General features: G+C 38.5%; 4 protein-coding genes across 5 annotated transcripts in view; 1 reads left to right on the top strand and 3 right to left on the bottom strand.

Moving 5' to 3' along the window:
- Window positions 1–8,470, bottom strand: part of LOC129745962 (acyl-CoA:lysophosphatidylglycerol acyltransferase 1-like) — a 36,918-nt gene extending 28,448 nt beyond the window's left edge. Inside the window, exon 1 of the mRNA XM_055739361.1 lies at window positions 8,064–8,470. The gene's annotated coding sequence lies outside the window, so the exon portion shown is untranslated. The remainder of the gene's footprint in view (window positions 1–8,063) is intronic.
- A 2,842-nt stretch (window positions 8,471–11,312) lies between these two features.
- LOC129744872 (26S proteasome non-ATPase regulatory subunit 2) lies at window positions 11,313–14,594 on the top strand. The gene is made up of 4 exons (XM_055737612.1): window positions 11,313–11,536; window positions 11,660–13,982; window positions 14,041–14,159; window positions 14,234–14,594. The coding sequence occupies exons 1-4, from the start codon at window positions 11,456–11,458 to the stop codon at window positions 14,414–14,416; spliced, it is 2,706 nt and encodes a 901-aa protein (XP_055593587.1). The 5' UTR covers window positions 11,313–11,455; the 3' UTR covers window positions 14,417–14,594.
- LOC129744873 (DNA-binding protein SMUBP-2) lies at window positions 14,514–15,189 on the bottom strand. The gene is made up of 2 exons (XM_055737613.1): window positions 15,141–15,189; window positions 14,514–15,088 (listed from the first exon to the last, which is right to left on the bottom strand). Exon 2 carries the CDS (start codon window positions 15,076–15,078, stop codon window positions 14,599–14,601), a length of 480 nt encoding a protein of 159 aa, XP_055593588.1. The 5' UTR covers window positions 15,079–15,088; window positions 15,141–15,189; the 3' UTR covers window positions 14,514–14,598.
- A 531-nt stretch (window positions 15,190–15,720) lies between these two features.
- LOC129745363 (Golgi resident protein GCP60) lies at window positions 15,721–18,616 on the bottom strand. 2 transcript variants are annotated; one of them, XM_055738390.1, is made up of 7 exons: window positions 18,468–18,616; window positions 18,097–18,394; window positions 17,976–18,022; window positions 17,232–17,910; window positions 16,835–16,935; window positions 16,592–16,763; window positions 15,721–16,527 (listed from the first exon to the last, which is right to left on the bottom strand). In XM_055738390.1, exons 2-7 carry the CDS (start codon window positions 18,251–18,253, stop codon window positions 16,280–16,282), a joined length of 1,404 nt encoding a protein of 467 aa, XP_055594365.1. In that variant the 5' UTR covers window positions 18,254–18,394; window positions 18,468–18,616; the 3' UTR covers window positions 15,721–16,279. The 2 variants fall into 2 exon arrangements, with proteins under 2 accessions (XP_055594365.1, XP_055594364.1); XM_055738389.1 differs by having other exon boundaries at window positions 16,835–16,956.
- Between the last annotated feature and the right edge of the window lie 4,636 nt (window positions 18,617–23,252).

The following is a 23,252-nucleotide window of genomic DNA, read 5'->3' on the forward strand; positions in this document are numbered from 1 at the left end:
TGATTGACTTCAGAATAATATCATACTCAATAAACTCATGCAGGTTTCAGTTGGTTCAAGAATTTACCTTCTATTCTAAATTCCAAATACTGTTTAGAACAAAATTCAGTCGAATGGAAAAGTAATAATGGAAGAATGTGTCATTAGTTCACCACCAAAACCGAACGATTCCAGTCCAACAGCTATCTTCGGTCAACACACTTTGGCTACCCCATCAGAGCTCAGTACTTTCAACTGGACGCTTGACGACGTCGACACAACAAAACTAGAGCGTTCACTTAAAATAATAAGCAAGCCGTTAACCGTGACCGCGGCACAGTGTTTTCTGTTATAATCTGTACCAATGGCCACCGGTCACCTATATAGGCGGGCTGCACGTTCCTGATACATAAAATCAGAAGCACTACCGGGTAACGCGGATGGATGGAAAAGTTTGAGTCCCAGCTAACTTCCCCCTCCTCTACCTGCCAGTTAGATTAGCGCTCTTCCAAGGTCAAGAAGCACTAGCCAAGTTGACGGCCAAGGACACTTCCTCCATCATCGTATGAGCAACAAATTGCGAGCGCGATTTGATGTTTTATCTACCGATGGGCACAGCACTTAATACCTGAGCTCTACTACAGACAGATTAGATGAGGGCGATAGCTAAAGCAAAGCTCAATCCACAGACAAACAGACTGAACTGTTGACTGAAATACTTTTGGCCACACTGCCAACGTCAGTTGAACACACTCATCACATGCATTGAGGGGGTGTTTGCAATTTTTTTTCTACTAAGTACTTAACGGATTTTAGAGATGGTCCTGTTCAAAAATCAGTAAATCGCACTAACTGAACGCTTCGGAGACACACGGAATCGAGCCTAACCATAAGGCTCTCTAAGTTCTCTACTCACCCACGCCATAACACGGGAAGTAAATGGTATTTGCTGATAGTAGCTGGAGGAAGCGCAGTAACCAAACCTTCGTACCTAGAGCTTGGCTTGGCTTCGTTAGGCGGTGCAAATCGCGTCACCTTTTTCCCCGCACATCCTACCTATCACTCGCTGATTGATTACACAGAGAGCGCGCGCGTTCATTCGGCGGTGTTTTTTTTTGTTTTGAACTTGGTCGGGAAAGGGTGGTGTGTTGTGTTGTTTTATCATCACGCTGCTCCCCTACGAGTGTTTAAACTTGTCGGTGATGTACCTACTGGGTATACGTATAGTACATATGAAGGTGTTTACTAGCGAAAGACTCGCCGCGGCTCTGAAAGGAAGTACATCGCACTATTGAGTCGGATCGAGCAATTTTATTGCCCCCCGTGCTATTTTCGTATGCGTTTGGTTTTCAGTGTTTACAAAATGATCGATCGATCGCCACCACATTATGATTCCACGATCTCCTACAATCGACTTTTTTCCATGCTGAGTGATAACAACCAATTTAAGTTTAGGATTCATTCTTGCCATGTTGTTTTAATTAATTTATTTCCTGGAATTCTGAAGTTAAAAAATGTATGTCAGAATATAACAAGAAAATACAGCATTTACAAAATGATATTACTACGAACTATGCGAGTGTTATTCATAGATTTGTCATTACTAATATTTTTAAGCATAATCAGATAGAAAACATATACCCTGATACAAGCCAAGGAAAAACTGTACTCAGTTAAATTTAAAAAGGTTTTCAAAAAACCTTCGGGAAAAACAATATGTACTAACCAAATTGTCTTTAACGACATTCCTTAAGTCATGAGAGACTCCACAGAACTGATAAGAAACTAAGTACTGTATGCATATGTACTGGACGTGTTTCTGAACAAACAAAAGTGTCACATTTTTGAAGGGTTGGAATGACTACGACGAAACATCTTTTAACACCGGGATGAGTTATTTAAGCATTTGTTCTTTTACAGATATTGTCAAAAAAGTATTGGAGTTTATTTTATACATTTTTCCTTATCTTGTCTATTCCTTTTTTTCTGAACGACTTTTAAATTCGATATGCATAATAGCAAACATATATAATTAGAAGACTACGGATAAGCAAAGGCAAAATTTTATCATTTTAGATGTTTAATTTAATGTTTAATTTTCTCTTTTTGGTTGTGAGCGATTTAAGTTAGTTAGTTGAAATCTTAGCTCTTGACAAAAATAATATTTGTAATTCGTGATACAGTTTCCAAAATTTAATCGAAAAATCATATCAAAAATTGACAAATACAGTCATTTTACTTGAAAAATAAAACAATTCACTTTACTAATGTAATAAAATTTAAAGAACATCCAACTTTTCGAGTGTCTAAGTCGAGCCATTACAACGCATAGCGACCTGTCCTCAATCCACGATAAAGGGTTATTTATTTTATTTACATAGTATTCCGTCTCACGACATAACTTGACGAACATAATTCCTAAAATTCACTCGGTCCATGGCAACCGTTCTCCAATCTCTCGGGCACCCCACGTTCGCCAGATCACGTTCCACTTTGTCTAACCACCACGCTCGTTGCACCCCGCCCCGGACAGTCGTCCAGCATTCTCGCAACATGACATGGGTTCGCCGTAGAGGTTACACTTCGTGCGAGGGCTAAGTTTTCTCGACCGCAGTTGCTGTGGAGTCCATAGTAGGCACGTCTTCTGCTGATATTTCGCCGCCGGATCTCACGGCTAGTGTCATTGTCCGCGGTCACCAGTGAACCGAGATAGACAAAGTCTTCGACTATCTCCAGCTCGTCGCCGTCGATCGTGACCTTGTTATTACTGGACAAGCGGGTTCGATCGGTCTCGGATCCGCAGGCCAGCATGTATTTCGTCTTGGACGTATTAATCATCAACCCAACCCTTCCTGCTTCGCGTTTCAGTTTGCGGTAGATCTCCTCCACCGCCGCAGATGATCTGCCGACTATATCAATGTCATCGGCAAAGCAGATAAGTTGACTGGATCTGTTGAAAATCGTGCCCCGCATTTCGCCCACCGCTCGTCGAATAACACCTTCTAGCGCCACGTTGAACATCATGCAGGATAGACCATCACCTTGTCGAAGCCCCCGTCGCGATTCGAATGAACTCGACAATTCACTCGAAATCCGCACACAGCACTGCGTTCCATCCGTCGTCGCCTTGATAAGTCTGTTCAGCATCCCGGAAAAGCCGTTCTCGTCCATAATTTTCCATAGCTCGCTACGGTCGATCGTGTCGTATGCGGCTTTGAAGTCGATGAATAGATGGTGCGTAGGGACTTGGTGTTCCCGACATTTTTGGAGGATTTTCCGTAGTGTGAAGATCTGGTCCGTCGTTGACCGTCCCTCCGGCCTGATAACTTCCCACGAATCTGTTTACTTGTGGCGTTAGGCGGCGGAGTAGGATTCGGGACAACACTTTGTAGGCGGCATTGAGGACAGTGATCGCTCGGTAGTTCTCACAGTCCAATTTGTCGCCCTTTTTGTAGATGGGGCATATTACCGGTAGCTGTTCTATGTCCCAGATCCGGACTATCAACCGGTGTAGGCAATCGGCCAACTTGTCCGGGCCTATTTTGATGAGTTCAGCTGCGATGCCATCCTTCCCAGCCGATTTGTTTCTATTCAGCTAGCGAATGGCTTCCTTAACTTCACTCATCGTTGGGAGTGGCTCCTCTACGTCGTTGGCTACGCCGGCGATGTACCTTCCCCCCACCGTCTTGATCTCCTACATGTGCGCCGTTCAGGTGTTCATCGAAGTGCTGCTTCCCCCTTTTGATCACCTCACGATTGTCCGTCAGGATGCCCCCGTCCTTATCCCGCCACATTTCGGCTTGCGGCACGAAGCCTTTGCGGGATGCGTTGAGTTTCTGATAGAACTTTCGTGTTTCTTGGGAACGATGTGGCTGCTCCAGCTCCTCGAGCTCCTCCTCCTCCAGGCGGCGCTTTTTCTCCTAGAAAATTCGGAATCGCTGCCTCTTCCGCTGTCGGTGATTTTCCACATTTCGACAGGTGCCTCTTTGCACTACTGCGGCCCGCGCGGCATTCTCTTCGTCCATCACCCTCCTATACTCCTCGTCGAACCAGTCGTTCCGTCGAGTTCGCTCCACATAACCGATGACGTTCTCCGCAGCACTGTTGATGGCTGTCTTGATGGTTTCCCAACAGTCCTCGAGAGGGGCTTCGTCAAGCTCGCCCTCTGCCGGCAGCGCTGCTTCGACCGATTGCGCGTAGTCTGCCGCGACCTCAGGTTGCTTCAGTCGTGCGATATTTAACCGAGGCGGACGCCGGTTTCGTGTGTTGTTCACTACGGAGAGTTTTGGGCGCATCTTCATCATCACCAGATAGTGATCTGACTCGATGTTGGCGCCTCGACTGGATCTGACGTCGATGATGTCCGAGAAGTGCCGGCTGTCAATCAAAACGTGGTCGATCTGTAATTGCGTTTGGTACGGTGATCTCCAGGTGTACTTGTGTGGGAGGCGGTGCTGGAAAAAGGTTGGCCATTCGTTTGGAGGCGGCGAAATCAATAAGTCTGAATCTGAGTTTTAGCGATGGAACAATGCGAGAGATTCTTGTGCTCGTGATGAATGCGCAAGATTTTATCACAGGACTTTAAAACTTGCAGGATGTAAACAATGCACTATGAACTAAATTCACCCAAACTTTCAAAAAATTCTACTCAACGGTTAAAAAGTTAGAGTAATTTCATAGTGTGACAATTTTATCGTGGACACCCTTTATTCTTCAAATCTGCACAAAGTTTCGAGTATCGGAAATCTGAACTGTAACTTAGATTCTTTGACGAAACTGTTGTGCTACCTACAAAATTTAAATTTAATCCTTCATCAGAACCAAACCGTTTCTTACTCATTGATCCACAACATATAAAAAACTTCTTGGTCGTTTAGTCCTCTTCCCCTCTGTCTGTACTCTATCTAATGCTCGTTTCGTCTATTTATTAGAACAAACTTTCATCCGACGGGTCTTACAACACCACAAAGAAGGCTGGCCAGGAAGTCGAAAACCCTGAGGTAGCTATCGAAACCACAGGAAGCCACCACCGGACCCTAACGGAAACTGTTCTTGGAAGTGACCCCAGTTAATCCCCTTTCCTTTCCTATAATAAGTTGAATTAACAGTTGAGTAGCCGCGACGATTACGGCCCCCCTCTTACTAACCCAAAGTTAGGAAAAATACTCCCGGCACATAAAAACTTTATAAGTAAAATGCCTTAATAAAACCTTTTGTAAATTAAAAAAAACAATAAAAAACTTTTTATAAGGATTTCAAAATTGAATTGTTTTTATTTTTATACCATTTTTAGATATATGTAAATAGAATACAGGAAGATTTATTTTTTCCATTCGATTCGTGAACAAATGATTCACATGTAATCCTCATCATGCATTCTGGTTTAGAATCGATTACAAAGCAACTCTTTGGATCGATTTTATTCCAACAAACCGAAAAAGGAAATTCCTTCATCCAATATTCCACACACGCACTCCACAAAAAAAAACTCGTATTTGCTATCAAAAAACACAATATACTCCACTTCCCTCTGTGCCATCAGAATTGGGAAGGAACTTATCCGCACATATCTAATCAAGAATAACACACAGCAATTTACATGAGATGTGACCTACAGCAGATCCGAGGGGATTTAGTAGCGCTCCAAAGAATATTGTCTGTTTCCCCCATATTCTGGCGCTAAATATGTAGTAAACCGACAGGCAGGCAGCATTGTTTCATCATCAGTTAGCGAGCGCTGCTGCAGTTGCCGGGACCGTTATCAGTAAATGTGTCCCCGCGATTTGCTAAATCCGGAGACGCCGTCTAGATTTTGAACCATTAATCATACGGCGGTGCGGATATGCTGTTTATTTCGCACTGGAACGTGTATGTGTCCATTTTATAATTTTATTTTCATTTTTTATTCTAATTCATACTAAACGAGAAAATTTCCTAAGCAGAATAATATGATCTGCAGATGATAACTGCAAAATAAAACCTAACTTTTTCGAGTATTCAGAAATTTTGTTGAAAGGATATGATAGCTTAGTCGTGAATAAAAAAATTAAACAAAATGAATCTTAATTTCATCTGACCTGTATACTCTAGAGAGACTTCCTTGTTATCATGCCCCTGATTGTTAAGAAAAATAAGTATGTACAACTTTCACAGAGATGAAATGTACAAAAAAAAATTGTAAATCGTAACAAGACAATATTTTAAACAGGAAGCGAAAAAATGAAATGTTTCAAAAGAGTAGTAAGTACGAAACAAAATATATAAACACGTCCCAGTCCAAGATTACCATGCATGGATCTGACGAAACAAATGGTCACAGGACAAAAGAGTAAAGACTCCCGAGAATCACGTTGATGTCAGACGCTTTGGATCGACAATCAGGCGACAAATGCGAACGTTTTTTTTTGTTCTTTTGCTTTTTGACTCACTTTGTCTCCCCCCATTACAGTCTACGCTTCAGCGTGTCATGTTAGTAGATATATCCTACATACCCACCTATATATAACAATTATGTGTAGTTTTGAACTAGTTCGAGATTATGTTTGCTAGTATTTTTGATGCTTTTTTGTTTTTTTTTTTTTTTATTTCAGCTTGTTGAGCTCAATCTCATAATTCTATTTAAGAACTACTTTGTTCTTATCAAGATTCTACTTTACTATATTGAATTTATTATTCCAGCCCTTGACATGTTTGTTTGTTTGTATTATAGTCGTTTTACCATCTATATGACATTTGCGATTTCATATCAACGTTGCAGTTGTTGGACAGTTATTTAAGAACTTATCCGGTACAACTGAGGTAGATGTTCACACTTGGGCTCAAACTCGCGGACATCGGATCAGGAGGCATCTGACTTGCCAACTGAGCTATATCACAAGCCCTAGCTCATGATATGTATAGGTTTCGGTTTAAACAACAAAATCAGAAAGTAGTAGTTAAAGATAAAAATAATGTTGTTGATTTTCGAAGAGTGATCTCAAAACTGAGAACAAAACGATTAATTCTAAAAAAAAAATTCCATAAATATGTTTCAACAATGTTGTAACACATTCTGTATTAACTTGTAGCTGAAATGTAACAAAATGTCCTGAACAAGGAGAATAATTTTACGTGCAAATAATAATCAACTGCCTTTTCCCCTTATTATTTGTACTATCGAAGTCTGAAAGCATTAAAAAAACATACCAACATACAATGCTTGTGTGAGCAAATTGATAATCTTCAGAGTGAGTCGAAATAGCCCCCACCCATCGCACGGATAACAAAACTCCATGCAAGAACCTATACCTATGTAGGCGCCATGGGGAAATCCTTACCATTTTTCTAATCTATTGCCATGGTAGCACATTCAGATAAACATACCCGTTTTTTTTTTCATTCGCTGTTCTGTTATTTTCGCTTGGACAATTGTTGAGCGTTACTGAAAGTAGAAATAATCGATAATGCCGCAAAAAATAAGCAATTTCCAGCACTTAAATTGGACGCATTACAACTCTGAAAACCGGGAAACAAATCAATTTTTATGTCTGCTTTGTAGTAAGAGAAAGCGCAAGGATACACACATCAATTTTATTGATTTTTCACAGTCTCTTTCTCTACGTTAAGCAAATCTTGCAGACACTATGGACTTTTTTGTAATGAAATTGACATTATTTGTATAAATGACAGAGCGATACATAATTTGGGGTATTATCTGATTCTTATAGAACTTTTGATTAGTGAAATGTATCATCATTGTTGAAGTACCATTTAGAATGAATTTTCTATATGCTATGCTAGACAACAGAAACATGGTATGAGAAAACGTTCCTTTTCATTGTGGCAAAAGAAACTCAGAAAAAGGCAAACCCTAAATTAATTATTCAACAACCTAGCAGGCTTTTCTTTGGTCTAAGGATGTCATTCTTTGCCGCTCATCTAAGCAACCATCAGGCGCTAATTGAAATCCGATAATAATGACCATTATCATCTGTGATAGATGCCAATCCATGGCTTGCTTATATCCCCCGGCGACCATTTCGCGACCTTGATCTGTGTCAAAGGTTTTACATTGGATAGAAAAATAGAAGAAAAACTCAACTCACATAATTCAAACGGCGCTTTGGCGATTTTCAAACCGGGAAGTCGGTCTACCCTCTACCAGCTATTACTCTGTACAGCAGGAAGCACCAGTAAATTCCACCTCCGTCTTTTGCCGCTGAACAGACGCCCATATAGGCTCACACTTTTCTTCCACTCCCAGCAATCAGCACACCTATTGTACCACTGCTATCGGATATTGTTACCAAAGAAAGTTAACCAAATGCTTCGCGTAGAGTACAGTTAACCTTCTCTTCTTCCCAAATCCGTCACCGAATATCCCATTCAGTTTGCACATGAAATGTTGTAAAAATGCAGCAGCAATGAAAATTATTCACTTCCGAACTATCATTTATACAACGAGGAAACAACTCGAAGAACCCGCACCGATCGACTGACTGAAGAATGTCAAAACGATGGTTTGCGATTTTTCCCGATGCATGTTTTGCACACGTACACAACGAGAGATTTTTTGTTTGAATGCGTGTATGACGAGAAAGCGAGGCAGTGTTTGTGAAATCGATTCGTATTTCCCGGCACTGAAAACATATTACACGGTCAAAAACAACCCCTGTTAAAAATTGATGAAAATTCAGATTTTTGAAGATTTTCTAAAACATAGCATAATCAATCAATAGTTTGTTTTTAAACAAAATCATTTAAAACATGAGTTCAACATGGTTCATTGAATCCCAGATGATTTCACAAATACAAGTTATTCAAAATATCTAACAGGAAAAAATCTGGAAAAGTATATGAAAAAGTTTTAATATATTCAAAACTATTTTGTTATAAACATTAAATTTAAATGTTTATAACAAAATAAGTTGGAAAGCATTGCTTTAATTCAAACTTTATTCGTTATTCCTTCATAAAATCAATTCAATGAACAGTACTTTTATGTCGGCAGCCGACAAGGAATATTTAAATAAGGTAGTGTCGAGAGCCATATCGGATTTTTTTTGTGACGTCACAAAAACGAATGTATCGAAAATTTATATGCGAATGGCAGAAATTTCAAAGAAAAACATGTTTTAGAATGAAAATGAATTCCAATTTCATTTTGATTGTGTTGTAAGACCTCTATTTTACTATTTTTTTTTTTTATTTACAACTAGTTTATTAAAGGCCTTTTACTTTTACAAAGTTTAAATGTGCCGAGGGTCTTTGTATCACTGGTTAGTAGGGAGGGGGGCCGTAATAGTCGCGGCGACTCAACAGTTAAAAAAAAAAAAACAAAATTTTAATAAGGGAAAAGGAAGGGGTTTGTAGGGTTTATTCTTCGATATCAGTGTTCCATTAGGGTCCGGTGGTGGCCTCCTGTAGCTGTGGTTTCGGTAGCTACGGTTTGGTATCGGTTTCCGATCTTCTGGCCAGCCTTCTTCATGAATGTGTCGAACCCGTTGGATGTCTATTTTACTATGTTATGAAATTTTCTGGTCCTTTAAAGATTGCATTATGTTTTATTTCTCGTTTTAACAATGAACGCAATGTCATCTTGAAGCTAAAACGTTCAAAAACAAAGATAAAATCTACTTTAAAAAGGTCTAGCTGGTATTTATTGAGTGTTCAACTGATTGTCATGAATTTTATCCAATCGGTTTACCATATTCAATTCTAATGTAGAACAATTAACATCAATTGATTATTGTTAACTCGATTTACTAAAACGCAAATAAATAATTGTGTTTTTAAAAAAAAGTTTGTTTTTTGATAACTTTTCTGTAATAAGGATCTTAAACTGCACTGACTTGATCATTTTCATGGAAGAATTTGAACTAATTTTAAAGTTTTGCAAATTTGAGTAGGGAAAATCCACCATTTTTTCGAACTTCGATGGTCTATTTCATACAAAAATTACTTGAAAATCCAACTTTTTTCGTACCAAGCTTGAAGAGCAAGAATCCTTCTAGAATAACAGGTATTAAAAGTGGAACATTTCCAGCAAATTCTTCAAATTATCAACGAAAAAGACAAATTTCCTAGTAAATTAACAGATTTTTCGTGATTGTGACGTCGCAGTGCGTACTAATACTAAAGCAGCAGCCGAATTCCGGTACTTGAAGAAAATCTCCGAAAATCTCTTCTAGAAAAGAAATTCTAAAATTGTCGTTCTCTTCATAAAAATGTCTTTTCTTCTTGGCTGATTCCGAAAAAGTAAAGAGAAAGAAAAAAAAAACCAAATGTAAGAGAAGAAAAAAGTATAGTTCACCTATTCACCGCTAGACGTCTTTGACGTTTGTTGTCGGTGAGACTTTTCAAAACGACTTTTTGTTGGCACCGTGTTTCTCCCATGTTTCCCGATATTTAGCATGGTAATTAGAATAAAATTATATTTGTAATACTGAAAACTATTTATAACAGCAATATTCAATATTGTTAGATAAAATTCTTCAAATCTTGCTCATCGTGCATGCAATTAAATATGAAAAAAACATATCGTTGAGTGTTGAAGGCATAATTGGAAGTTTTGAAAAATGAATCTAGAAAGTTACGTGTTTGTAAACAATCGGATGTGTTGATATGATTAAATATGTTATAGTTGTACATTCGAAAGTGTCATCCTTTAATGGGATAGCGTTCAATTGTTGATCCAGTAAGTTAATAAACTTCTTAGCCAAACATTTTGGCATTCGAAAGAGTTTTTCGAAATTTCCATCCGAAATATCAAATGGATAACTAATATCTCTCAAATAACGACGACGCCGAAGTAGTTCGATTTTTTCTAGGCGTTTATACCACTTTTTTTTTACATAGTAATATGATCCAATCATTTGCTCCATTATTTTAAAGTTTTAATAGGTATTAACGTATAATTTAACAAAAATCCTCACTGAAAAGAAATGTCTTTTGAAATTTCCGAAGCAAAAATGCCGAAGAAATTAAAAATCTCGTTTTCTATTTCAAACGTCAAAAATTGTCTTCTTTGAATTGACCGGAATGTCAATCTAAGAAAATTTCGCAACGAAAAAAATCCGAAGAGATTGAAAATTATGTTTTCTTTTTTAAACGTCAGAAAATGTCTTCTTTAAATTCACCGGAATTCCAAGATAAGAAAATTTTGAAAATGTCTTCAATAATTTCTTTTCTTTCACGACATTTTTTGCCCGGAATTCGGCTGCAGGACTGCCTCGACACTAATACCTTCTTTAAATATTCCTTGGGCAGCCGAAGAAAAAAGGGAAAAAAGTCGACAGAAAGAGAAGAAAAAGAAAAATGCCAAATTTGACAGCTTCGCCGTTTCTAACCTCAAAACGGGATCCATATCTGTTTTCACAACTCATCATCGTCGCCGTCTGTAGTTTGGCCGCGGAGCGTAATATCAGACTTTTCCTGTTAAAATCCAGTAAATTCGTTTCATTGGACCGCTCACCACTTTATTGAAACCATAACGAAAATGTCTACCGCCGCGGAAAAGATTGAAGAAACTCCAGTCAAGGGTAAAACCAAAGAAAAGGAGGAGGAAAAGGCTGAGCTGGTGAGTAGGTTTTTTTTTGTTCCATTTGAAGCAAGAGAAAATTTTGCTTGGTCATTACGTTGGATTCCGTCCGGAGATTTTCAAAATGTTAACATTAAATTTTATGTGTTGATTTTGTTCTAGAGTGATGAAGATAAACAGCTGCAGGATGAGTTGAACATGTTGGTAGAAAGGCTGCAGGAACCAGCAGCCGATTTGTACCTTCCGGCGCTGGAGACGATGGCCAAGTTAATCAAGGCTTCGACAACTTCCATGACGTCGGTTCCCAAGCCGCTGAAGTTCATGCGGCAGCATTTCGATACCATGAAGGAAATTCATAAAAATATGACTGCCTCGGTCAAGGATAAGGTTACGGTGAAGCTGTGCGCCGAGATCATCTCCGTGCTGGCCATGACCATGGGAACGGGCAAGGAATGCCTGGTCTATCGTTTGCTCTGTGACGATAGCAATGAAAGTATCGGCGATTGGGGTCACGAGTATGTTCGTCATTTGAGCGGAGAGATTGCCTCCAATTGGCCGGAAACCACCGAAGATTTCCGAAAACGTTTGATTCACCTAATCCATCAAATAATTCCTTACAACATGGCCCACAACGCTGAAGCTGAGGCCTGCGATTTGTTGATGGAAATTGAGCGATTGGATTTGCTGGAGGCTTACGTCGATGAAAGTGCTTACCCGAGGGTGTGTCTGTACTTGCAGAGTTGCGTTCCATATGTTCCAGAACCGGAAAATATCAGCCTGCTGAAGTGTGCACTGAATTTGTCTAGGAAATTCAACATACATACCCAAGCCATGCGATTGGCTTTGATGATCAATGACATGCAGCTGATTCAAGATATTTTTACGTCTTGCAATGATTTGGCCATCCAAAAGCAGTTGGCATTTATGCTGGGAAGACAGCAAATCTTCTTGGAACTGCCCGAGGGCTCCAATGATTATGACGATCTTGTCGAAATTATGTCCAACTCTCATCTAAATAATCATTTCTTGAATTTGGCTCGTGAGTTGGATATCATGGAACCGAAAACCCCGGAGGATGTGTACAAGTCTCACCTGGACAATTCCCGTACTTCATTTGGTTCGTCGCAAATCGATTCGGCGCGTCAAAATTTGGCCGCAAGCTTCGTTAACGGATTTGTTAACGCTGGCTTTGGTCAGGACAAACTTTTGATGGAGGATGGCAACAAATGGCTGTATAAGAATAAGGAACATGGAATGCTGAGTGCCACCGCATCGCTTGGTCTGATCCTTCTGTGGGATGTTGATGGTGGTCTTACGCCCATTGATAAATATCTTTACTCAAACGAAGATTACATCAAATCCGGTGCCCTGTTAGCCTGTGGTATCGTCAATTGTGGAGTTCGCAATGAAGTTGATCCGGCATTGGCTTTGCTTTCGGATTATGTTCTTCATCAAAACAGTACCATGCGTCTTGGAGCTATTCTTGGTCTAGGATTAGCGTACGCTGGCTCCAACAGATCTGTGGTGTTGGAGCTTATTGGTTCTGTGTTTAGCTCCGATCGTCGTACCGGTTCTACGATGGAAGTCATGGGCATTGCAGCTCTCTCCCTGGGCATGATTGCGGTTGGTTCCTGTAACAGCGAAGTCACCGAAGTCCTTTTGCAAACTATTATGGATCGTTCGGAACTGGAACTCAAGGACACTTATGCTCGTTTTCTTCCATTGGGTCTTGGGCTGGTCTACTTAGGCCGCCAGGAAGCAGCCGAAGCTGTAATCGCTGCCCTGGAAATCATTCAAGAACCGTTCCGTTCAATGGCCACAACAATGGTTGAAATTTGTGCTTACGCTGGCACTGGAAATGTTCTTAAAATCCAACAACTGCTTCATCTTTGTTCCGAGCACTACGAACCTGCTTCCTCGGAAACCGAAAGTTCAGCATCTAAGAAGGATGCGGCTGCAACAGCCCAGAAAGAGAAAGAAGACAAGGAGAAGGATCTTTCTACCTGTCAATCGGTGGCTGTCCTCGGAATCGCTCTGATTGCAATGGGAGAAGAAATCGGTTCCGAAATGGCTTTCCGATCCTTCGGAAACCTCCTGCGCTATTGCGAACCGTGCATTAGACGAGCTGTTCCTCTAGCTCTCGGATTGATTTCCGTGTCAAACCCTAAGCTCAACATCCTCGATACCCTGAGCAAATTCTCGCACGACAGTGATGCGGAAGTAGCTCACAATGCTATCTTCGCCATGGGCTTGGTAGGTGCCGGAACCAACAACGCCCGACTAGCGGCCATGTTACGCCAGTTGGCTCAATACCACGCTAAGGATCCGAACAATCTGTTCATGGTTCGCATTGCCCAAGGTTTGACCCATTTGGGCAAGGGTACGTTGACTCTCAGTCCGTATCACAGCGATCGGCAGCTCATGAGCCCGGTAGCCGTGGCTGGTCTCATGGCCACGTTGGTATCTTTCTTGGATGTAAAGAACAGTGAGTATCCTCGCTTCTGAGTCACAGACATTTCATTCAACATATTTTAATCTTCCAGTCATCTTGGGCAAATCACACTACTTGCTGTACACATTGGCAACGGCCATGCAGCCAAGAATGTTGATTACGTTTACCGAAGATTTGAGCCCCTGCCCTGTGCCGGTTCGCGTCGGAATGGTAAGAGCCTTAGTAGAGTGTTAATTCAAAAGCTTATGATGTTAACACGTTTTTTTTCGTTTCTCTACCCACAGGCTGTCGATGTAGTTGGTCAGGCCGGCAAACCGAAAACAATCACCGGTTTCCAGACGCACACAACACCAGTTTTACTGGCCATGGGCGAACGAGCCGAACTGGCCACCGAAGAGTACGTCTCACTCACACCCGTTATGGAAGGTTTCTGTATTCTAAGAAAAAATCCCAACTATGTTCCATAAAGTGGTCATCATTCGATGCTGACGGAATGTTGGAGATTCATTTAAGACTAAGAAACTGAAACAATTTGAATGATTCAATAAAACTACTTATTGCTAATTTAGATTATACAATTATCATATATTTGATGTCTCACAGCAAGTATTTCAATAAAAAAAAATAAATAAAACAGCGATTCAAGGTTTTACGACTTTCCCTTCCGTTTACTGCCTACTCCGGAAGTACCGCCGCCAGAAGGTTTCGCTTTTCTGGACATGTTCATCTGCTTCAGTTTTTGTTCCAGTCGAGTTTGCGCTTTCTTCAAATCTTCCTGAGCCTGTACGGTTTTGGCTGGTAAGGGATGCATGAAAACTTCTCGTTCTTGTCGTTTGACCGCGTCGCCGCAGCCATGGATCTCCGGAAGTCCGTGTTTAAAGCAGAATCGTTGTTTACAAAACTCGCAGTCCGATCCCATCAGGTTGGTCTTTTGTTTGCATCGTTTGAAGTCGCAGGTGTTGTCAACCGTTTTGACTGCATCCAGCACGTTATCCAAATTGCGATCGACAGATTGACTGGGTAGCGGCTCGAGGAGTTCCGTAGCTTTGGTGACAAGCTTAGGATCAGTAACGAGCACAAGCTCATCTGGAGTTTGTTCCTTCTTGGAACTGCCTTGCGTTGCACTCATATTGAAATACCTCGAAATAAAGTATTATTTGAATTACCTATATCAAAAAATATTCTAGTTACTTTTGGCAAATCCACGAACGAACTGTTTATTTGCGCGAGGCGGAAGCGGCGGAAGGTAAGCTTTCAAGAGTCAATGATTACGCCCCCTCCATAATTAAAATATCAATGATTACGCTACATGAAGATGTCTTGCAGCATTTTTATGTCACATAGTCACGTAACATTAATTGGGTGCCTTAAAAATATAACTACATTAACTATTTCTTACCTATTCGTTGTACATGAAATTTTTTAATTTTTATAGTGATGAACGGGGCTTTGAGTAAATTGCCTCACCGGGAATGTCAACTAAAATATTGAGATATAAATAACTTTAATTGATTTCTAAATTTTGATTTTGATTTAAAGCAATTGCTTCACGCTGCGAAGTATAAAGAATTAAATACATTTTTCCTTCAACGAGATTATCCGAAAAAAGAACTTGTCCAAAAGATTTTTCATAGAGCATTGACAGTATATTGTTGTCAATCAATGTTGTCAATGTTGGTTAGCAATTCCTCCATACGCTGTTGAAATAACGACTGACTTAAGGACTTCTTCATAATAAGGTCGATTGATAAAAAAAAACTCCTGCACCTAATACATTGAAACGGATGGTCTTTATTTATTTTCCCTCGAAGTCCGTTTACGGATAAATAGAACACTAACAATTATTTCGTAATCTATCGCTTCTTCATGCTCTACGCTTATACTAGTCAAATGCTTCTTTGCCATTTTTTGTCTGAATAAACAAACATTTTCTGTTAGTTTTTTTAAGATTTGAAAAAAAAAACAAATGAAATACCGACAAAAGATCGGTTGTCACTTCTCTGATTTCTCCACATTTAGTGCAAATTTTATTTAGAAAAAATTAACTGTTTTTCTGAGTAGATGATCTGTGTAGCTAGATATGGTTTTCTATAATCCATGCTAGGTATATTGAACTAATCAACAGTTGCTCGTTTGACAGACAAAAATTTGCTAGACTCTTTTTATTGAGCTCAAAAATTGTGTGCTTTCAAATTGATTGACATTTTCAACATAAATATATTTAAAGTCTGTTCATACACAAATAATGAACAATATTTTAGATTTTGTATTGTTACTTCATCATTTTCATTCGGAAAAAAAGGAACGTTCTACAGTATCTCTAATGTAGATTATCGTGTGTAGAACACTTTGTAGTAGAGCGTTTTCGAACGCCACAAGCTGTAGCTGTTGTCAAATTTTAGTAGATAAGTTCCCTCGCCAGGGTAGCTGTGCGAACCAGCGTACACCTCGGTTTGACATTCGCGCCTATAGATAGGCACGATGATGGATATCGGATTCCTATTGACGAGCGAACTGCTGCTGGTATACTGAGGCTTCGACTGTTGCTGACCTCCGCTCTCCAAATCTTCCACGCAGACTTTACCAAAAAACATATCAAACTTGAGCAAATAATCACAAAAAAATGAGATATTATAACAAACCTTCATCGTCATCCAGCGTGTCGTCGTCCTCATCACTCTCGCTTATGTGCACCGAAACTTCGGTCGATGTTGGCTTTCCCCATTCAAAATATACCCCGAAACCAATGTCATAGCTGTCCGTGGCGAATTCCCAAAACAGGCAGGACCCTCCCTCGTGAGTGGGAACTCTTACCTGAAGGTAAAGAAATAGTTCATTAAACTGCTGCTGTTCGGCAGAGATCATTATAGGAATGTTGGAATTACCGTAACAGTATCTCCGTGGCTGACGCGAATCACACCATCACCTTTTCCGGACGTAACTTCCTGCTTGAACAGTTTGATATCCGGTTTCGTCCACATGTTTGCTGGGCATATGATCGCATATTCTAGTGTTAATACAATAATCAGTTTTTTAAATTTAGCATAAAGCGCAAATATAAATAGAGCAAAACACATTCAACTATTAAGAAAAAAAATTGAAAACATGTTTCTATACTTAGAAAAGCAAAATGTGAAACTCAATTCAGTAACAAAAATATATCATCATCTCTTCTAAAAATTGGTTAGCAGTTTTTTTTTATCTTGATAAAAAAGGCAAGATAGTATTTATGCAAAATTAAGGTTCAGAGCAATCAATTGGTTCTGATAAAAACAAACATACCTCCGGATTCGTCGTCACTTTCGCACTGCTCCTTGAATTCCGTTTGGCTGCATTCTTTGGCACTGGCTTCCTGCTCTTGGTACTCCAATTGACCATCATTCGTATCTTCCAGATTATTATCGGTTGCAGTTTGGTTGTTTTCTACTAAAGAAGTCTTCATCTGCGAATAATTACTAGCGACCTGCGCCTGCAACTGCTGCATATACTGATGGTAGTGCTCATTTTGCAGCTGCCGAATCAACACTGCTTGTTGTTCTGGATTTCCGGGAAACTGTTTCTCAGCGTATTCCTTGAACTGATGGTAGGTCTGCTGGTTCAATGCATCCTGTAGCTGTCTACGTTGGATTTCCTCTCGGTTTTTCTCGTCTTCGATTCGCTTGAGTTCGGCCAATTTTTCCTTTTCCTTTTCAAGCAGCTCACGTTTTCGTGCCTCATCGATCTGAGCCTGGCGAACTTTTTCTTCACGATCTTTTTTAATGGCCTCGACAAATGGTTTGAACAACGGACATAATCGGTCCAGCAAATCTATGAAACCTTCCATTGCCTGTAGTTTCGTGATAGTGCCCAGATGTTGCCATGCCATTCGTCTGTCTTTTCCTATCACATCGAACATGCCAAGTTGCGGTGCTTTTTCTAAATCCAAAGGGCCATGAGCTGCTTGTTGCGTGAACGCAACTAACTGGAATGATAAAATGAAAATAGACCTCTATTCATTTTTTAATCATTCTTCTCCAGAATATTTACCTTCAGGTTATCCTCATAGCTCAAGTGAATAGCTTTACCCGATTTTTCTGCGAAAAAAAATTCAAGAAAAATAAAAACAATTTTTGCTTGTTGAAAAAAACAATCAAACAAAGCAAAATACCTTTGTAAAAACTGCATGCCATCTTGTAAAGTTCCTTCAGTGGTAGATTCCATTTCAAAATTTTACAGTCCTCGCTGTCGGAACCACTTCCGTTACTCTGCCCATCCAGGGAGAGGTGCCTCAGAGCAGCAGGATCAGCACTACTATCAGCTATCATGTTCCGCTAGATTTGTTCTAGTTTCTTCGTTCGCTTTTCTCCACCCACTTAGTCTGAGGAGTAAGGACTATCGAAAATATTGTTTTTCGACTATTGATGGTAAACAAACCAAAATCTTCTTGTTGCACTGTCTGCTGTATGCTGAAAAGTGCAGAAAAAACGTACATTTTAATTAGATAAAACTATCCAAATGAGGATGTGAAAGAAAACTTACACGTAGAATTTTACCAACTTCTACTGTTAGGAAAGAGTGATGAATTTTACGCGACTGCCACCGAAAAGATGAGCTGTCAAAATTTCGAAACGATAGTGCGTTTGTAGTTGTGCACTGTTGGTGTTTTGAGTTTGTTTTGTTGCATCATTATGGATGTATGACACGCGTATCAGCTGGATACCAACTTCGCAACATTCTCATGTTTCATGGAAGATGTAGCGTAGCATGCATATGTTACTTGAAACGCAACATCGCGACCGTAAACAAATCTAGCGTAACAAAATAAAAAGTTATAGGAGGAACTTTTGAAATGGAAAAGTTTTTTTTGCATATGTCGTGTAATATAAACGCAAGGAAATATAAAAAAGAAAATTATTTTTGTATTCATCCAGATAACTAAAGGCAACGCCAAATAAACGTGCGAAGAACCAGTCCAGGCTTCGAAATTCATTTGACACCAGAAAACGAATACGAAATAAAATTTAATAAAACCAGAAATTAATGCTTCGAACGGGAAAATCAGTGCAAGGAAACAGAAGACATAAAATATAACATCAGATTTAAAAAGAAATGAAATCAGAGCTCTAAAATAAATTTCTGATCATGTAAAAAATTATTCATAATTAAAAATTGTTTTGAAAAAAAAAATTATAATAATTTTTAATCAAAACGAAGAAATTTCTTTTCTAAGAGGTTGTTCAAAAAATCCTGCTCTAATATCTTGTATTCGAAAAAAAAAATCACGATACAGTGTGAATTCTCGATTTAAAAAAAAAGTTGTAGCCATTGAGAGAATTTCAACACAACAATTTTATTCCAAGAGAGTCAGTGGTCAAAAAGAGAGATAAAATCATTTGTTATATTCAAATTCATCCAGTTAGCAAAGTAAAAGGCTAAAAAATTAAAAATTCACAATAGCAACTTTGATTATTCATAATACAACAAGTTGAATTCATCATGCATTGAAAGCTCTGTACTGAATAAGTATAGATTTGAAAATTTTACACATGTTTTAGATGATTTTGAAAATCAGTTTTTTTGTTGAAAAAAGTGATGTTGCTTCAAATGCTTCAAATTTCAATTGCAATTCAAAATCAAATATTGAAAAAAAATTTTACACATGTTTTAGATGATTTTGAAAATCAGTTTTTTTTGTTGAAAAAAGTGGTGTTTTTGACAAATTTTACAAAATCTTTAATTTTAATATATGGATGATTTTTTTTTGGAAATATTTTTAGTATGTTAAGAAGCCAAGAAACACGGCTTCATTTTGTAGAAAAAAGAATTTGTTTATATCCAATGTAGTGTCGTGATCGTGCGGAATTTCTTCGTTGATTCCGGACATTCGTCTGCACTTTTCTGCTATCTCCGAAAAACTGCCGTTTCTTTTTTTCGGGGCAACTCGTCAGATCCACCGTTTGTACGAATACCAAAGTGTTAATCGTGTGAGTTTTATGAATAGTCAGAATACGTTAATACAATTAAAGTAACTCATGAGATCTACACACTAATTTTAATTTGTATTTCTAGTATTTCTGATTAAAGTCGCTGGGCAGAAACTACTCAATAATTCTTAAGCCAACAAGAATAATTCGACACGTTGTGTAAAATGCTTAATTTTATTTCAATTGAATTTTACTATTATCATGAATACTACTTACCACAGTAGTTGGTTTGAAAAGCGAACAAAAACAGTCGCAAATGAGTGAATTCACGTCACAAAAATAGGGAAGTTTTTAATTTTACGAGAAAACTTTGACTTTTTTTGAAATAAAAAAAAATGAGATTTTCTTTGAAAATGATAAGACGATTCTAAAACTCTAAAATTTATAGAAATCGGTTGGAATCTAGCTGAGTTACAACGGCGCGAATGCTTGAATTCACGTCACAAAATTTAATTTTTTGTTAAATTTTATATGAAAAATGATCTCTGAAAGCTGTTTTGACCCTCCAGATGGTCGAATTTTTACAAATCGAGCATAATTTAGTTGATTTTTTTTAATAAGTTCATTATTTTCAAATAAAAATACAAAAACATTGAAAAAAAAAAATTTTTTTTGTTGAATCTTTAAATGAAGACAGTAGTAATTTTAACATATGATCCCTCAATATGTTGCTATTCAAGTGCCAATCAAAATAAGGAGAAAGTTAGGTGCAGATACTGAAAATTTATTATTGCAAAAGTCGGAACAACAAAATATTGTTTTTGAAAGTGTACATTAAATTTGAAGGCTCCAAAGAATGGTTCAGTATAACCACAGGTATAACTTTATATTCGTGACGTGAATTCAGTCAACTACCCTGTTCTGTTTGAACTGAATGAATTCACGTCACAACTTCAAATAAGCATAACTTCGTTCGTTGTTGTTCAATCGAGAAGCTACGAACATCAAATTGCGGGTAATGGATTTTTTTACAACTCATTCGAAGACACCGATATTCTATTTCCACAGAGAGAACAGGAAATCAAAGATGTATGTACTAAAGTCCGAAATGGTTAATTCTAGCGTGAATTCACGTCACAAAAGTAATTAAACACAACAAAAACAACTTAAATTTTAAAATTACCAAATTATATTCATTTTGAAGGAAATTCAATTTGCGACCGTTTGCTACAATTTTTTTCATTTTCAAGTAAATTGGTTGCGTTGACTTCTAGAATGATAAAAGTGCAGAAAAGTCCAGAAAAGCGATTTCACGTCACGGTGGAATGTGTCTTACATATTTTCAAGCGCAGATTTTATAGCTTTGAATATTTCAACACCGTAAATTTCAATTTTGAGTCCGGGGAGGGACAAAAGGTACAAAAATGTTTTTCCTAATAAATTTTTTTATTCGAAAACTTTTCAGAAAATTATTTTTCAGAAAACAAAAAAATCAAAAACAAACTTATAAAAAAAATCGATCCCAAGAGCAAACATCGAACATAGTTCTACTGGATAAATTTTTCAATAACTGTCCGCCAACTGCAACGTTGGTATAGGTATAAGTCACAAATGCCATAAAGATGGTAAAACGACTATAATCGAAACAAAAGAAAGAAAGTCTTCGAGATAAAAGGTTTTCATTCATTTATTAACAAATTTTTAGAAGACTGCGAAACGATTTGACTTTTACATTAAGAAATATTTAAAACTCAATTTTTTTTTATAACTTCTTGAAAATTTCGTCGAAATTTCAGTATTTTTTAAAACGAGAAAAAATAAAAAGTAAACTTCAATGATTTTTCTTTCAAAAGTCAAAATTATTATAAGCCTTAAAGGTATGAGCCGTTTCAAATAAAGAACTTACAAAAAAAAAGTCAAAATTACATACGTGCGGTCTCCGTGAAAGTTGATCATTGATTTAAAACCTTTCATTTTCGAAACCTTTGTAATGTTGTACAGTTTTGGCAAGCCTCGTTGGTTTAATTTACGACTTGTGCAGAAAAACTGGTTGCAACTTGTTGCACATAAAATGAATGAAATGAAATGAACTTTTTCTATAATCAATTGTATTCACGGTTGCAGGAGGAAATTGCAGCATCCGCGTTATCAAATTCGAAATATTCCTATCGGTATTTTCCGATGCTCCTAGTGTGACAGCAGGCAGCCTCAAATCAATCAAATTTTCATATCGCAGGCTGCTTGTTAATTGAATAGTCCACAATAACTTATTTCGAGTGCCAGCCAAGAGATAACCGACCATGTCTGACGTACCAATTCATCTCAATCGACTTTGGAAAGTTTTTCAAATTAAATTGAGGCAATTGAACGTAAGACAAAAAAAAGATCCATTCGTTTGGGTAAACGGACGTTTTCAAAATGGAAGAATTATATCAGGTATCAGGTATCAGAATGGGGGTAGGCTTAATAGCGGCACGTTATCCAAACATACGGGAAAATTGTGCTGCACGGAAGTGCAGCGTTTGATAGCAAAAAAAAAGTTTTTTATGCAATTTCCTCATTCTGACTACAAAAGGTTTCGCAGATGGAAGGTTTACGGTGACACGAAAGCTTCATGCAACCATCCATCATTCCCATTGAGATGTACTAATTCCGGACGCAAAATACTCCGAGCCACGTGGCGTGGAGTGGAAATCGACTGAATAGGGTTATGATGACAACAATCAGCATAAAAAAAAGAAGCTGGGCCCCGACGATCGTCGGAAAGTGCTGCACCGTCAATGGATTTCCACTTCTAATTTTTTACCTGGATTTTCTACTGCGTCCATTATATTCGCGTTGATTTCCGTCCGGGCACCTGTCATCATGCCAAAGTCGCCAGAATAGAACGGAGAGCAGAGAGACAGCATCCGAAGGAAATTGTCAACCCTTATCACAATGAGAACATCTTCTCATCTGCGAAAACTTTGACAACAAACACTCGCACGCTATAAAGTCATTTAAGCAAAATCCATCCATTATCGGAGCGCTGCATCGAACGTGTCGTGTCCCACCTGCGCTGCAAATCACGGTGCGGTACGGAATACGTATCGGAATGCCACTTGAACTCTCTAGAGCCAAACTTCGCGCACTCATCTCGTTGTGTTGATACAGGGAAAGATGAATGGAATCTGCCAAATCTGACACTGACGATCAGCTACTATAAATATATGCGACGAATCGACCTCAAACTCTAAATCAACCGGTTTGGTAAAATAAACAAACAATACAAATAATAGCCAATCTTAGATATTCCGGGAATATAACATTCATTTTTAATGTGGCGGCCGACAGTGTATACGATAACCTGGCACAGCTTTTTGTCCCCTCTTGGCCCCCGTCGTTGATCTCGCATGAGGAA

The sequence above is a fragment of the Uranotaenia lowii genome, chromosome 2 (assembly GCF_029784155.1).
Source record: "Uranotaenia lowii strain MFRU-FL chromosome 2, ASM2978415v1, whole genome shotgun sequence".
Taxonomy (NCBI): domain Eukaryota; kingdom Metazoa; phylum Arthropoda; class Insecta; order Diptera; family Culicidae; genus Uranotaenia; species Uranotaenia lowii.

Excerpts from the sequence above, each read along its gene's own strand:
- LOC129744872 (XM_055737612.1), top strand. The coding sequence starts at position 11,456 with ATGTCTACCGCCGCGGAAAAGATTGAAGAAACTCCAGTCAAGGGTAAA. Across the intron at positions 11,537-11,659 it reads AGGAGGAAAAGGCTGAGCTG|AGTGATGAAGATAAACAGCT; the intron begins GTGAGTAGGTTT and ends ATTTTGTTCTAG. Across the intron at positions 14,160-14,233 it reads TGCCGGTTCGCGTCGGAATG|GCTGTCGATGTAGTTGGTCA; the intron begins GTAAGAGCCTTA and ends CTCTACCCACAG.
- LOC129744873 (XM_055737613.1), bottom strand. The coding sequence starts at position 15,078 with ATGAGTGCAACGCAAGGCAGTTCCAAGAAGGAACAAACTCCAGATGAG.
- LOC129745363 (XM_055738389.1), bottom strand. The coding sequence starts at position 18,253 with ATGATAGCTGATAGTAGTGCTGATCCTGCTGCTCTGAGGCACCTCTCC. Across the intron at positions 17,911-17,975 it reads GCTATGAGGATAACCTGAAG|TTAGTTGCGTTCACGCAACA; the intron begins GTAAATATTCTG and ends TTATCATTCCAG. Across the intron at positions 16,957-17,231 it reads AAGTGACGACGAATCCGGAG|AATATGCGATCATATGCCCA; the intron begins GTATGTTTGTTT and ends TATTAACACTAG.